Source organism: Gossypium raimondii, chromosome 12, assembly GCF_025698545.1.
Source record: "Gossypium raimondii isolate GPD5lz chromosome 12, ASM2569854v1, whole genome shotgun sequence".
Classification (NCBI taxonomy): domain Eukaryota; kingdom Viridiplantae; phylum Streptophyta; class Magnoliopsida; order Malvales; family Malvaceae; genus Gossypium; species Gossypium raimondii.
Window position 1 is genome coordinate 55,606,109 of NC_068576.1, and position 15,175 is coordinate 55,621,283.

General features: G+C 35.2%; 3 protein-coding genes across 5 annotated transcripts; 1 reads left to right on the top strand and 2 right to left on the bottom strand.

Annotated features, from left to right (window-relative positions):
* Window positions 1-3,268: 3,268 nt before the first annotated feature.
* Window positions 3,269-6,396, bottom strand: LOC105765472 (dihydrofolate synthetase). Its single transcript, XM_012584581.2, has 10 exons — window positions 6,070-6,396; window positions 5,840-5,937; window positions 5,599-5,749; window positions 5,464-5,526; window positions 5,160-5,321; window positions 4,732-4,923; window positions 4,526-4,625; window positions 4,167-4,298; window positions 3,881-4,012; window positions 3,269-3,794 (listed from the first exon to the last, which is right to left on the bottom strand). The coding sequence occupies exons 1-10, from the start codon at window positions 6,337-6,339 to the stop codon at window positions 3,442-3,444; spliced, it is 1,653 nt and encodes a 550-aa protein (XP_012440035.1). The 5' UTR covers window positions 6,340-6,396; the 3' UTR covers window positions 3,269-3,441.
* Window positions 6,397-6,843: 447 nt separating this feature from the next.
* On the top strand, window positions 6,844-9,544 carry LOC105765471 (uncharacterized). 2 transcript variants are annotated; one of them, XM_012584579.2, is made up of 4 exons: window positions 6,844-7,008; window positions 7,254-7,915; window positions 8,019-9,036; window positions 9,135-9,544. In XM_012584579.2, the coding sequence occupies exons 2-4, from the start codon at window positions 7,267-7,269 to the stop codon at window positions 9,319-9,321; spliced, it is 1,854 nt and encodes a 617-aa protein (XP_012440033.1). In that variant the 5' UTR covers window positions 6,844-7,008; window positions 7,254-7,266; the 3' UTR covers window positions 9,322-9,544. The 2 variants fall into 2 exon arrangements, with proteins under 2 accessions (XP_012440033.1, XP_012440032.1); XM_012584578.2 differs by lacking the exon at window positions 6,844-7,008 and having other exon boundaries at window positions 7,022-7,915.
* A 765-nt stretch (window positions 9,545-10,309) lies between these two features.
* LOC105765473 (mitochondrial carrier protein MTM1) lies at window positions 10,310-14,873 on the bottom strand. 2 transcript variants are annotated; one of them, XM_052625876.1, is made up of 11 exons: window positions 14,711-14,873; window positions 14,242-14,514; window positions 14,064-14,153; window positions 13,807-13,935; window positions 13,574-13,633; window positions 13,286-13,456; window positions 12,966-13,065; window positions 11,820-11,911; window positions 11,526-11,675; window positions 11,268-11,326; window positions 10,310-10,913 (listed from the first exon to the last, which is right to left on the bottom strand). In XM_052625876.1, the coding sequence occupies exons 2-11, from the start codon at window positions 14,512-14,514 to the stop codon at window positions 10,781-10,783; spliced, it is 1,257 nt and encodes a 418-aa protein (XP_052481836.1). In that variant the 5' UTR covers window positions 14,711-14,873; the 3' UTR covers window positions 10,310-10,780. The 2 variants fall into 2 exon arrangements, with proteins under 2 accessions (XP_052481836.1, XP_012440036.1); XM_012584582.2 differs by lacking the exon at window positions 14,711-14,873 and having other exon boundaries at window positions 14,242-14,670.
* Between the last annotated feature and the right edge of the window lie 302 nt (window positions 14,874-15,175).

Here is a 15,175-nt window from a genome sequence, read left to right on the forward strand (position 1 = left end):
GTTTGATTAAATGTTATAGTTGCTTAGACATGTATTTGTAATTATATTGTGCTCGTCATTATATTATGATTATTGCATTGTATTTGCACTTGTAAACTCTAAAAATAAACGGTGCCATGTAATCAAATTTAACGGAATTCCTTGGATGGTTTTTCAATTATTAAATGAAAAGAGTATAAGAACTAAAATCTTGAGGTTAAAAATAGAGAAATTAAATTTTAAATGTATAAAGAGTATAGAGATTGAAAATAAAATTAGACAAAAAAATTTATTTGTCAATTGTCACTTTTAGACATAATTATATTTTAAAAAGTAATGTTGTAAAAAATATGGATATGTTTATGATATTTCAAGAGTAAAGTGAATAGCATTTTAGTGATAAAGAAGTTACATCAAAATTTTGCTTTTCAAAAAAATTCAAAATTTAATATATATATATATATATATATATATATATAAAATGAGTTAATTGTACCAAGCATCCTCAAATTATGACTTTTATTTTAAATTGATTTTAAATTTTAAAATGTACTAATTACATTCTCAATTTATTAATGTTATACCAATCAAATCATTCAATTATTAAAACCATCAAGTTAACTGTTAAACGACACATCAAATATTATATAGTATAATTTAAAAAAAGTAAATGTTACCGCATAACTTTTAAAAGTAAAAACTAAAACTAAAATAAAACCGATAAACCTTTTTGTAAAAGTTTTGAAAAATTTAAAATTGAAGTATTTAGGACATCTTTAAAAAATTTATTTTGAACTTGAAAATTGAAAATTTTGAAATAATAAATTGAAAATGTTGAGTGGAATGCAAAAGATTGGGCCTACCCACACATAAAATGTGTCAGACCCAACAATGAAACATATAAGAAGGAAGAATTAAAAGTTTGAGTGTGAAATTAAATGTCTCCTCTACCTTATCTACTGGTAATATTAATGGGGTAAAAGAATCCCAAATTTCAAATCAAAGTAAAAAAAAAAAAACAGCAATTGAGTGCCACAAAATAACCTGTTTTTGGAGTCCCCAAAATCTTCGTAGGACTTCAATGTACTGTCCACCCTTTTTAGCATTTAAGATGTAAACTCATTTAATGGCCTTTCTTTCATTTTCATTTCTTTTGGTAACTTTTTAAGATAAAACTTACTTACCCTTCAAGTGTAAAATATTTTTACTATTATAGTTTTAAGAATTTTGATTTTTTTAAATTTTGAAGATAATTTTTCGTATTTATTAAGTAAATTTAAAATAAAATTTTTATTGTTATTTTATATTTTTTCTATTTAGTTGATTTAATTCTCTATTTCTAATGAAAATTTAATACTAGACTTCTTTCATACAAAATGCATTTGGCTTCAACTTAAATTAAACATTTTAAATGTATTTTTAAAATTATTATTAAAATTAAATCTTAATGAAAATATTATTAAAATATAAAGATTTAAAATTTTATCTCAAAATTATAATTATAATTAAATAGTTAAATATTCATTATGTATTTACATAAAAAAAATTTATTAAACAAGAAATAAAATGTAAAAAGAGATGACAAAAATAAAATATAATTATCATTGCCCTAAAAGACAAATTTATATTGAGATTTCCTTGATGAGTGACTATGTGTGTTTGCATGATCCACCTTTTTAGGCGCTTGACAAGCCCACCAAGGACAATATGACCTCCTAGTGAACAACAGTTTGTAGGTTTCTCTCTACGCTGTTGTCCCCCCTCAACAAGGCCTTAACTTAATGGCAAGATTAAGATCATGAGAACTTTAAGATACTAGATTTATGTCTCACTCTATGTAAATTATGTCTGAGTTCTTAGTTTATATTTATTATGTTTTATGTCCAGGGGCGTAAATAGGAGGGCAGGCAATGGCCTTGATCCCTCCACCCAAATTGTAAATATGCCTTTTTTAGTTCCTTTAAAAAGTTTATCAAGTTATAAGTCCGCATAATGGTAAAATTGCACTTTAACTCCGTATATATTTATTATAGTGTAGACCTTAATATATCAGTTTAATTGTGTTTTTATAATGATTAATTTTAATTATAGTAAAATAGAGTACAAATTATATATGTTTAAAGGATAAATTTATATTTGATTTAGAACTCATTTAATAAACAATTGTTGGAACTATGGGTAATTATGAGTTGTTGAATTTTAGTATGTTAAATACTATGAGCATTAAATTGGCTAGAATTTCGAAATGTATTCGATTAACGAAAATAAAATTACAGAATTCCAAAAAGAGAACACACACAACCAATCGAATGAACATCAATGGGCAACAAACAGTTAAGTCTGAAAAAAATGCCAAACTAACAAACAAACAAAAAACCAAACTACAATGCAAAAAAGAGTGACGGCCAACAGTGTCACAGTGTTATTTCCCATCACAATTCACTCTGAGACGTCGAAAATGTCGTCGATGTAATGTCACCTTCACCCCCATAATAAGATTTCGAATCCATTTCTTTGAAAGTAATTGCAGGAACCAACTAAACGATTTAATTCCGGGTTGGATTGTTTTTCTGTTAAGGTTATTAAGAAGTGGAGCCATTTTTTATTTTCCAAAAAAAATAAAGTGTGAATGGTTTTGAGGGTGGAGAGCTATCATGGAGATTACGTAAATTATGGGGATTGAGATGGCTCGAAAACCAGCTTTAAATGCCCCGCGGTTGGCGAGCCCTTTTGGCATGTTTTATACACTAGCAAACGAAAGAACAAAAAATGAAGACGTTGTTTTAAATTTGGTTCTCATGTGGGTGTGGATGATGGTGACCAGTGAGATCGGTCGTAATGATGGAGTTGTGGGCGGAGATGGAAAATTTAGTGTTTTAAAGGCCCACTCTTACTCCCCCTACACTCTTCAATTTTTCATGCAGGAATATCATCCAACACATGGGGCCTCTATTTGTCAATGTTACTCGTGTTTTTGTTTTACTACTTCAACCGCGTTTTCAACTTTCTTTGTTTTCTGATATAAGGCCCAACCACTTCTGCCCATAGCTGTTCCGGCCCAACAATTTCTGTCCCATAGCTATTCAGCCTAACCTTGATGGGGTACAGGCAGTCTTTCTAGCTCCACACAGATAACATTTCGATGCCAAGCTGCTCCGGGTTTGACCTGAAAACTGAGTGCTGTTCGGCTTTGGAAATTTTGGACTCGACACAAAAAAAAAACATGATATAATAGGAATGTACGAAGGTGATAAAGCCAACATGAATTATTAACGTGTCAAAACGAGACTTGAACCTAAACATTTAACTTCACCATTTCAATTTTATTATAAAATTTTAATAAATATATTTATTACATAATGAGATTATACAAAAAAAAAAAACTCTCAAACAAATCTCTGATTCTGGCATGCAAAGCAATAGCAAAGTGTGACTAGTAAAAAGTTTATTGAGCCAATACCATTACCTATTAAGAGAAGCTAATACCAGCGAAACAATATGCAGAGATCCGGTGACCACGAGAATACCTAGCTCGTTCCTCGTTCTTTCTCTAAGAATTTGATTAGCAAACCTCAAGGAATCCGATAGCGAGTTCTGGGCAGCAACTATGGTTTCATGTTTCGAGTCCCTTGTCGAGGAAATGAAGTTGTCCTCGAACAATTCTCTATACCGTGTCATTCTATCGTGAAGAACTTCAATGCCCAATTCTCTGGAAGCTTGTATCCAACAATCTCTTAAAGCGGTTGCCGAGGTCGTCCGTGATGTGCCACCAGCTATGTCGGCTTCTGTTAGGAAGACTGCCTCTAGTTGTTTACCTGAGAGAGTAATGGTAAAAATCGGAGTTAAATTTATCAAGTACTAATGATACCCATTCTAGAGTTTATGGGGTGTCGGTTTATACCTGAAAGGAATTCTTTAGCAAATGCTAAATGGTCTTTGTCACTAGCCATAGCAACAACAATAGCCAGTCGTGAATCCGGAAACGTCGTTTGTATTGTTTCCAGTAAAGCTTTTGCAGAGTCTTTCGTGTGAGCTGAAAAACAACATAAGTACGCCATCAGAAGTACTTCCAGGAAAATGACGAGTTCATATAAAGCTGAATGATTACAAGAATAGGCAGTTAATCCTAATTTCTCTGCTCATCTAAATCTAGAAATAGAAAACAAAGGAAATCAAGAGGAATAAACCTCCATCGACTAATACTGTTGATCCTGATAATCCTAACTTCTCAGCTTCTTTGGACGACAGAAATTGGCTTCTTCCTGGCAAGAATGTATTCTCCAAGCCAGCCCTAATAGATCCGTTCGAGATTCTCCATCCTGAAGCACGCACAAAATTATCCAAAGAAACAATAAGAAATAATAAAAGAGAACCCAAAAAAAAAAAAAACTTAACTGGACTTAACAAGGCCTTGATGACTTATTCCCACGTAGTATTCATGCTTTATCATTACCTAAAGTTTGGTTTGCTGGGCTACTCACGAGTTTCTATGATGCTGGCATCAGTAGAAATCAAGCGATCAGAATAGTGAAGATTAAGCACCTACCTTGGTTGCGCAGGCATAGTGCCGCGCATGTTGCAGTTACTGCATTTTGAAGTTGATGAGTTCCAAGCATCGACAGGTTTAGATCACGTAACTCAATGGACTGTGTAGATTAAACAATATAAGTTCATGAAAATGATTCAAAATACAAAGGGAATTAAGTTAAAAACACTCAAGTTATTTGCAGTGTAAGGCTCGAAAGAACATACCGACTGTGAGCCATGGTCAAGTTCTATCACCAAGTCACAGCATTGAGAAGGTCTGCCCTTAAACATGCCAATTCCTTTTATGGATGTTCTAACTCCAGCATCAGATGCTGATACAATAGGTGAAAACATTGAAGCTGCTCTATCACGAAGAATGCGATCAATGTGGGGAAGAAAAGGCCCGCCTAAAATCACCTGAAAATTAGAACCATTAAACAGGCGTTATATCTCAAAAACAACACAAAATCGACCCATCAAGCAACAATCCATTGGTTTTGACGCATGCATATATATATGAAGAAAAAGAACATCATATACCAAAGTTTTTTATTTGAATCTATGGTCCTGATTAAGAAAGGTAGTAAATGACGAGCTCAAAAAGCACACACTGACATCAAACAAAACTTTTTTTTCAGGTAAAATCACCTAACTGGACGACCATGTTTAATGATTCCAGCTTTTGCCATTGCAATGCTTTCCAAAGAACCCCCGAGCGCAGCCAAATGTTCCTCACCTATCGTCGTTATGATCGACGCATCAAGTTCCGAACTAGAAATAACATTCGTAGCGTCCCTAGCACCCCCTAAACCAGCCTGTCTCGTTACAATCAAACCAAACAAGAAAAAAAAGGAACAGTAAGTCCAACATGAAGGCAGACACAACTGCTTGCGCCCCGCACACGCATACACACCCAAAGGTGCTGTAAAGAAAATTCATTAGGCAAATAAAAACCACCTCTATGATTGCAATATCCACATTCTCTTGAGCAAATAAAGCGAATGCCACCGCAGTAAGAACCTAAAAAAACATGTTAGCTTATATCCAATAAAACGATATTAATAGATACGAAAAATCTCAATATGTACGAACCTCGAAGTGACTAAGACATCCATTTTCGAGCACAATAGCTTCGTTGAGACTTCGTTTAATACTATGGAAGAGGCAATTCAATGCATTGGAAGACACTGGCTTCCCCATTTTTCCTACTGACATACGTTCTCTTATACTAAGCATATGTGGACTGCTTAAAAACAAAACATATATAAATTACAGTGCTGCAATATCATCCAAAACGACAACCAAATATGAAGACAGCAAACATAAAACGCACCTAGTATAACAACCAACAGAATAACCTTCAGAGCGTAAGATGTTCGATAAATAAGCTGCAGTGGATCCTTTTCCCTTTGTCCCAGCAATATGAACACTCTATACAATCATTTCATATATATATATATATATATATATATATATATATATATATATATATATATATGTGTCAGCACTGATTTGAAAATGGAAGAAAATGAACATAATTTATTGAAAAGGAAGAGGACGGACCTTGAAGTTGGATAGCGGGTTGCCAAGTCGGGTCATAAGGCGTTTCATTCGGCCCAAATCGAACCCATCATCGGAATCGGTACCGGCGTCTTTAGGGACGCCGGATTTCTCGTAGTTTTTGAGGGAATCGATGAACTGGCTAAAACCTTCGAGCTCCGGCTCCTCCGTGTACGACGAGAGGCATTGTTTCGATTCCAATTGGAAGTTTGATAACGGTTTTCTGTGAGTGAGAGTAGAGCGTTGGCTGACGATAAGCTTACGGATTTTCATTCCTTTTTTTGGGGGGGATTTTCCGTTTGTTTCCCAGGAAAAAGATGCTGCACTCACTTTAACTCAATTGGCTTCTTTAATACGTAGTTATTATTTATTAAGGGTTAACATAACTTTTAATCCCTGAACTTATCAATTAGGTCCAATTTGGTACTCCACTCTTTTTTTTTTCACTTTGGTTCTTAAACTTGGTGGCTATGCCCATTTAGTTCTTCAACTTGACAAAAACAAAAATTTGATGACATTATCATCCTAAGATCGTGTCAGAACTTAAAAATATCATTTTAAAATTTCAGGTAACAATATGAAACAATCTAGAGTTTCACCTCAAATTTTGATAACACCCAAGTTTACTAACTAAAACAGTCGAGTTCATTTATCAAAATAGGTACCAAAATGCACATAACTGATATGTCTAGAGACTAAAAGTTATATTTACCCTTATTAATAATTAATAGTAATTTGAAACGTGTTAACATCATACGTTACTGATCTTGGTCTCTTGCAAATTACAATTCTTCCCTGTAATTATTCCCCACTAAACATTTTTACTTTAAGTTTCCATCTTTGCTTGTAAATTTTTAGTTTTGCTTTGTTTTCACTCACTTTCTATTTGGTTCCCGAGAAATTTGATCAAAGAAAGTTAGAAGCAAGAAAGGGAAAATTCAGGTTTTTAAAAGGAGGAGAATTTTTATTTTGTTCTGAAATATACTTGTTATACTGTTTCCCTTGTTTAGCATTCTAAAAAACCTAGCAAATGTAGAAGATTTGTGGCTTCTTTCTTATTCTTTTTGCATTGTTATTAATTTTTGTTTTTCTGAGGAAATTTTTCTTGAATATAACTAGGGTTTTTGCTCTAGTAATAGCTAATTGTTGAAGAAACTATAAAAAGAAATTTGTCTTTGGTGTTATAGGTGGTTGAAGTTGATGATGGAGATCAATTTGGAGGAAGCTGATGAAAACGTTCCGAAAACCGATTTTGTTTATGATGGAGGGGTGGGAAATTGTAGGTGTAGTGAATTGGAATCGAGGAGCAAGAAAGCCGAAACGAGGTGTTTGGAGTTGGAATCGGAGGTTCGAATGAGGAAAAGCGACTACGAAGTACTCGAGACTCGATTCAGGTCATTAGAAGCCGCGCATCTTGCTCTTCAGAATGAAATTAAGGTCTTGAGGGGTCGGAATAGTGAAGTAGGCGACCGGATGGTAGGTGGTTATGGAGGGAAAGGGTTGATTGAGGGAGCTGTTGATTTGACCGAAGAGAGCGATGAGGAAGATATGGTTTCTAAGCTGATGGTGGAGAATAGGGTTTTGGAATGTGAGAAGAGTAAGGCTCAAAACGAGGCCGAGTTTTGGAAGTTGAAGTTCACGGAATTGGAATCATTGATGTCACGGCTGCAAGAAAGCTCGGTTTTGAAAAGCACGGAGCGGCCAGTTGATATGATGAATGAAGGAGTTAAATCAAAAGATGGAATAACTTCAAACGACTTGCCAGCCGTAGACAAAGCAGTGAGTTTCATGGATTCTGCACCTACTCTGGTTTCCCCCGGTAAAGGCATCGGAAATCTACAACCAGCCGGTAATGATGATTCTTTTCTCGGTATTCTGTGGCTTTTATAGTTTCATGTATTATGATGATTTACAATCGTCATCTTCAATTTTGGTGTTTGTTTTTGTTTCAGTGACACCTTGTAATGACACACCGTATAAGCTTTTCACTTTTGAGAAGGGAGATCACGGAATTGAGAGTAGTAAACGAGTTAAAAGATTGTTGCCATTTCGAGAGGAAAGAAGCCCCGGTAAACAGATGGCTCCTTCCACCCCGGCTGGTGTTAAACCTGCTTCAGTCATTATAATTGATATTCATGGTAGTGATGATGAACTTAATTTGGTCCACGATGAAATACCTTTGACAAGTAACTGGGAAGATGTGGATGGTAAACACGAAATAGAAGGAATTGTGGATAGTGAAATCGAAACCAGGACGATTACTGATCAGAACCAGGAAGGAAAAGAGGATACTGTTTCATTTATTGCAGTCTCCAAAAGAAAACGAGCCTCTAATGTTTTTACTAGTGACACGGAGAGTGATGATGATAATGTTCCAATTGCGACACTCAGGAAGATGCATCACGAGGAAGCAGTTCCTGCTGCTACTACCCGAGGTAGTTTTACCCCTCGAAAGCGGAGACTAGTATCACTTAGACAGTCTGAAGGAGTAAAAAGGTGCTCATCTAGGAAGGAAGGTGAATGTGAACTCTGCAAACTAATAACCCCTACAACTGAGGATGTTGAAGATGACGGTTCAGACAAGATTGGGTCAGACAGTGAGAGTGACAGCGATAGCCTTAATGGATTTATTGTTGAGGACACCGACACTACCAATTGTGACGATAGTTGTAGTGACTCGCTGCAAGATGGTTCCGATTGCAACGATGCTTGTAGCAGACAAGAAGATGTCTCTAGTGACTCGAATGATGAAGTGGATTTTGACATGATTATTTCTCAACTTAAAAGGAAAAAGGATCATAAATCGGATTGGAAATTCGAGGGGGAAATGCTCGCAGCCTTTGGTAAGGATCCCGAACTTTGCATGAAAGCTGTGTGTGCTCTCTACCGGCAACAAACATCAGGGGAGAAACTTTCCAAGGCAGCCTTGTGCCAAAATCAGAGAGGTTTTAATAAAATCGACGCCTACAGGTATATGAACTCGTAAGTTTATGATTTAGATGAACATCATTGTCATATTTTGCACAGCGGCTGATATCTATATGCTGGAATTTGTACTGTGTCTTAAGGGGCTGTACGTTGGCGGAGTTTCTGACTGATGGTGATCCGCAAGGTGATTTAATGAAATCCGTGAAGGAATTGGAAGCATATGATCGGAATGCAGTCGAGTTGTGTAGAAATTTGGCAACAAAATATTCTAAGCAATTGTTTGAGATCTACAAAAGCAAAGAGGATCCGTATTTTCTTCCTCCTTAAGGTTCTCTGCAAGTAATTGATTTAAAAGATATCTGAACTCGAGAGCTGGGGAATGTTGTTTTTGGTTATTTATCGTTCTCGTTCTCTGTTAGGTACTAATATGTTAATCTTCGAGGACATAGGTAAAACTTTCGAATGTCAGGCTTATAGCTTAGGTAAAACTTAGGACAGACTGTATGTAAACTTTATCTTGTATCTAATAAGGTTTATAGCTTTTGCTTTCTGTTGCGTTTTGCTTGTGACTATGGGCTATATGTTCGATAAACTTATTAGAGAACTCTGCAGTCAGTTATATGTATCATTGAAGGGAGGCACTGAAAAGATAGAAGCTTGCTGATTGTTTATAGAAACATAGATGAAGTAGTGGGTTTGGATATCAATCAATTGCCACTGATTATTAGAATATGAAAAAGAACAACATAAATATACATTGGCTTTGTATATATCTTTTGGTATTATTTGGGTTTGACAATTTCTTTTTAAATACACATTATTGAAAAAAAGAACCTAAAATTTAGAATTTGAATTTTCATCATTTATTTATTTTGGTACAAAAAATTCATAATTTATTGATTTTATAAAATGTATTATTAATAAATTTGTTTAATTTCAAGTTTAATATACTAAATGCTCTTCAATGGCCGTTTATTTTCTTTCAATTTTAGGAACGGCTTAATAACCATTAATTAATTATGAATTGATATCATATCAACCTTAAAAGCTTGAACAAATTAGACAAAATTAACATAACTACTTATAAATACTAAAATGATATATTTTTGTTGAATACAAATATCATATTAGACAAAAAAAAAAAACCCAGGTACCTTATTAAGCCATTTCCATTTTATATATGAATGCTTCAAAAAACTTATGTGAATTATTAACTAACCCGTATTTTACATAATTACATGATATGATATATTTCAAGCATAAGCATGTGAACCCAAAAGATAATGGGAGCACAAAACTAATCACAATATCTGTATGAACTAAAATAAAAAAAATAAAATTAGTCCCCTTATTTCTTCAAGGGGGGAAATGTATTGAACTGAGACCACCTCAGCAAAAAATAAAATAAAATCTAAGAATCAAAATTTCCGCTCGACTTTGAGCCTTGAGAAACAAAAGTAACACGACAAAACAAAATTGTGTAAGAAATGAAAAAAATAACGTGCTAACTTTGTGAGCTTTGGAGACCTAGATTAAGGATTTACAGCGATGAACCCGCTTTGTTATTACCGACAATCTATGGTGTATGCTTGTATATTCCACATTTAGAAAGTTAAAAACGTCCGAAGACCTACACAAAGGAATCTACACCACCAAAACTTTGCATATTATCAGAGCATATATTCCTGCTGCTACTTGCATCCTTTATCCAATCAAAATTTTCAAGTCCTTAATGAAGCAAAATTCTTAGTAGACCAGAAAACTGGGATCAGCTGGCTCTTGTGGGTCATGAACTTGCGTAATGGTTATGTAGAACATACTTCACTACTTCATAAAATGAAACCACGATCCCAACTGAAGGGCCGGCACGGCCTACTCGAGGACCCACTCCCGTAAAAAGCCCCTTCATCCCTCCATCCCTGTTCCAAACAAATGTATAGTCCATAAGTAACAACTCCTCCCGAATTATACAAGTTATAGCTTGAATCTATCAACGTATTCGGTTCTTAGCACAACCAAGCAATAGACAAACATAAAACAATTTAAATTCCATGAACATACGCAATTCAATGTTTAATGCTATTCGAGTTTTTTCATTTCTATCAACACAAAATCGTTTCTCAAGCATATTGCTGCCACAGAAAGCTTTATTCACAACTTATTCGTAAAGGTCATAGGGCAAGTTTGAGGCTTGGAAAATGGAACCGTGTTATCCATGCATAATATCTCCATCAAAGATGCTTAATTCAATTAACAGTGGGTTGGAAAGATACCTCCAAACTTCCATCAGTGTCTGTCGCGTTGTCATTCGCAATGCCCTCACAGGGTCCTTCTGAAAATTACAACAAAGATGACATATTTTAGAAGATATAAAACAGCATAGTCTAGTTCATTAACTTTGTACTTACAGGGGTAAAACAAAAATGCTCAATGTGTACCAAAAGTAACTACTAACTGGGTAATGCATATGGCATAAAGTCAACAGGTAGCAATATTCAAGAACCATCCATTAGCTTTTGAAGGAGACAAACCTCTATCTGCCTTCGAGTTTTAGCAACATCTAGAGGACAGGTAGCAGCAGCAGCAAGGCTTCCAGCAAAAAACCCAGCAGAAAAATTTGCCCCAAGGACAGTAGCGACATTGGATTCTTCACCCACCAAACCCAGAAGTTTTCTCCTGATCTGCAGTAATAGGTAAATAAACCAAGAAATTCAGTTGTTGGCATGTATTCACTCGAAAACGCCAATGGGTTTCCTTGAAACTTTACTGCTGCTGCTGGTGGAGGGGGGGGTAAACTATAGGAGTTCTAAGAAGTGGGAACTCACAGGCTCTAGGGTTGACCAACAAATTCCTGAGAAAGGAACATCGCGAGCAAGCTGTGCTCCCATGCCTGTCCATAAGACACGATACCCTTGCACTGTCAAGGGAAACATAAAAAACCATTATTAGAATTGTGGAGGAAAAAGATTTTGTTGTCTTATTAAGACAGCAAAATGCCCATTCACTAACAATCAGACTGCCATTCTTATGGAAATGAGCCAGGAGCATACAAAAATTGCCATATTTGTTTTCTCAGAAGCCACTGGTGTCGCTTATTTATACAGTGATCATTTAGGATGAAACTCAATTCTAATAAAATGAAAGGAAAAAACACTCGTTTATTAAGTATGACTCCACACTCCACCAAAGTAATAATAAAAGACACAAATCATCATGTTGGCATGTTAAACCATCTATATAAGAACATATTAGCCTGCAATTACCATATCCATTAAGCTTAAACCTTATACATCAGTTTCTCAATTTGCTATAAACTTTCACATCTGGAACTGCTAAAGAGTTGCAGAAATACAAGTTAAAGGCACAAGGCACACTCTAATTTTATATTGCTTGAGGTGTAAGGCACAAACAGAAAACCCGCGTGGGTGAAGGCACAATATGCATGTGCAGTAAAGCTTAAGGTATAAATTATGATAATGAACTTTAAAGAGTAGTCTAGTTTATTAACAAAATATCCAAAATTTTAATTTTCTTTTGTTAACAATGTGCACGACTTCCTTACTGACACATGTCTATTGTTTAATACTCAAATATTGAGAGGCAGAGAGAGTTTAATATCTTATTTCTTACTAGTAAAGGTATAGCTAATGAAAAGAAGTTAGAAACAAAAGAAATTAACTAGAACTTCAATCAGGCAAGCTTCTTTTCACACCTACTGCCATAATAAAAAGTGTGTCTAAATGCATTAGCTATGTAGCTGATCAAATGTGCCTCACTTGAAAGGTTTAGAGGCACTTTAGTTGTCAGGCACTAGGGCGCAACACCACAACAACAATGAATTATGAAATTTTTGATGTTTAGGACATAGAAAGTAAAAAGACAAAGGGAAAAAATATATTCCCAAAAGGCTAATCTTAAAATGCTGAAAAAGTAACAATAACCAGAAACAGGTATTCCATAGAGTAACTTACAACTGCTCTGAGGGTTTCTGCCCTTGACATCAGAGACAACTCCTAGAAGGGTATTAAAAACTCCAGGAGGCTTCTTTCCGATCTGAGTGTCTTTAAATGCCTGTGATTAAAACAGAACACAAAAATGAATTAGATGAAACAATACAAAAGGTATCTATGAACTGACAGATATTCAATTTTTAAAGCAAAGCAATAACAAACCTATTTTTGTCAAAAAGGAAAAACATAGTAGCATTAAATACCAGCAATAGCAATACAATCACTTTTACCATGAAAATACAAATTAAATAGTTCAGTAAACAAATTAATATCAAAATTACCTGCATGCGAGTTCTAGCAAGTTCAATAGGGTAACATGTCGCACAAGCTAGTGACCTTGCCAAAGAGCCAGCAAACAAAGGGGCATATGGTGTTGCACTAGGCATATATTGTGCTGCAAGCCCCTCCATCCAGTTGCGGAATATGTCGTAGCAAGGTAAATAGATTCCCACCTGTACAGAAATGTAAGCAACTGTCAAAAAGCTCTACTGATATCAGTACATGATATTTGCATGCAAAAATACTTTCTTCAGCTGCTGTAAGGTTTGTTAATGGAAATGGGAACTCACTGTCGGGACAGCCAAAGCAAGACCTGCATTAGTTCCTCTCCACAACCTAGAAAACCCCTCCTGCAGAAAATATTATCCTGTTATGCGTTTGAAAATAGTAGTAAACACAAACAAATGCCTAAAGGAAAACATACTCAGTCACATGTATAGTTAAGATAAAGAATTAACCACTTTAGGTTATTACAGCAATCTTATCAACAAGTTATATAAGATGACTGCATTGCAGCACCGACCTGGCGTATAATCTTGTTGAAGACATCTAATGTTCCTTTGTACTGAAAACAATCAGGAGGACAAATTGATACAGTTCCATGGACTCCAGCACGGGTGCAAGATGGTGAACATCTTAAATCAGCAAACATCTAATCCAACATATTCATATATGAAAAAATTAAACACAATCTAACATTGCATCAACAGATTAAAACACACAACATAAAGAATTCCTTTCTCTGAATATCAAAAGTGAGGGAATAGATTGCACTGGTACCGTATTTGGTCCGAAATACGCCATTCGACCAATTAGATTACTTAACGGATGTGAGTAAGGTACTCCGGCAGCCTGAGCTTGCAACCTTGTCTGTTAATTACAAGAAAGAAACATGGCAATATTTTCAAACCACAATTAAACAGCAAGGAAACTGTACTGATTACGTGGTTTATCATACCTTGACAACATCGAGCGGATTAACGATGATGGCGGACAAAACGGCAGCACCAGCAGCAGAGAAAGCTCGTTCTCCAATCCCTAGATTCGAATTGGTAGGACCGTTATCATCCTGATCCTGAGGCTCACCGAGTTCAGTCTCAAGTATGTCCGTTATCGTCGGTTCCATGACCGACAAATCGTGACCGTTGATTTCAACTCTCGAGGATTGCTCTGAACTCATCCATGGATTATGTGTTCGCCGCTGTGTTTCCGCCATCTCTATTGCTTGCATCTTCTCTCAAAAAAAAAAACAATTAAAAGTGTGAAAATAGAATCAAAACGATGGAATTGATTCTCATATAACCTAATGTCAGGACATTTTTATTGACTTTAAAAAAAAAAAAGAAGAGAAAATTGAAAGGCTTTTCCGAATTCCTTGGGGAAGAGGAAATTAATATTATTAAAAAAATTGAGCGGAAAATGCTTACCAGAAAAAAAAGCGAGAGACGCACAAAAATTGGGCCGCGTTTGGGCGAATTTACGAAAGCGACAGTGGTTTTTTTATATGGTTAAAAGTGAAAAAATAATAATTTAAAACTTTAATTTGATTTTTTATTAAAAATGAAGGGAAAACTTATTCCCTTTTTTCCTTTTTTTCTTATATTTATTACTGGTGAAAGTTTTGCCGCTTGAGTATGTTTCTAGGGCTTTCTATCCAGCACTTGAAAGGAGGCGCCCAAAACGGCGAGTCGATAAAACCCTAACGTAACATGGATAAGAAATTTCGGACTGGTGAAACCCTAATGTAACGTCACTTTTTCTCCTAATGGCAGGCAACCATATGGCAGTCCATACTCTAGCCACGCGATCACTATATATTTGTTTTGTTTTTTTCAATATTACGTTTGAAAAAGACACAGGGAATAGCATAATCACGAATTTATTTAAAGAAA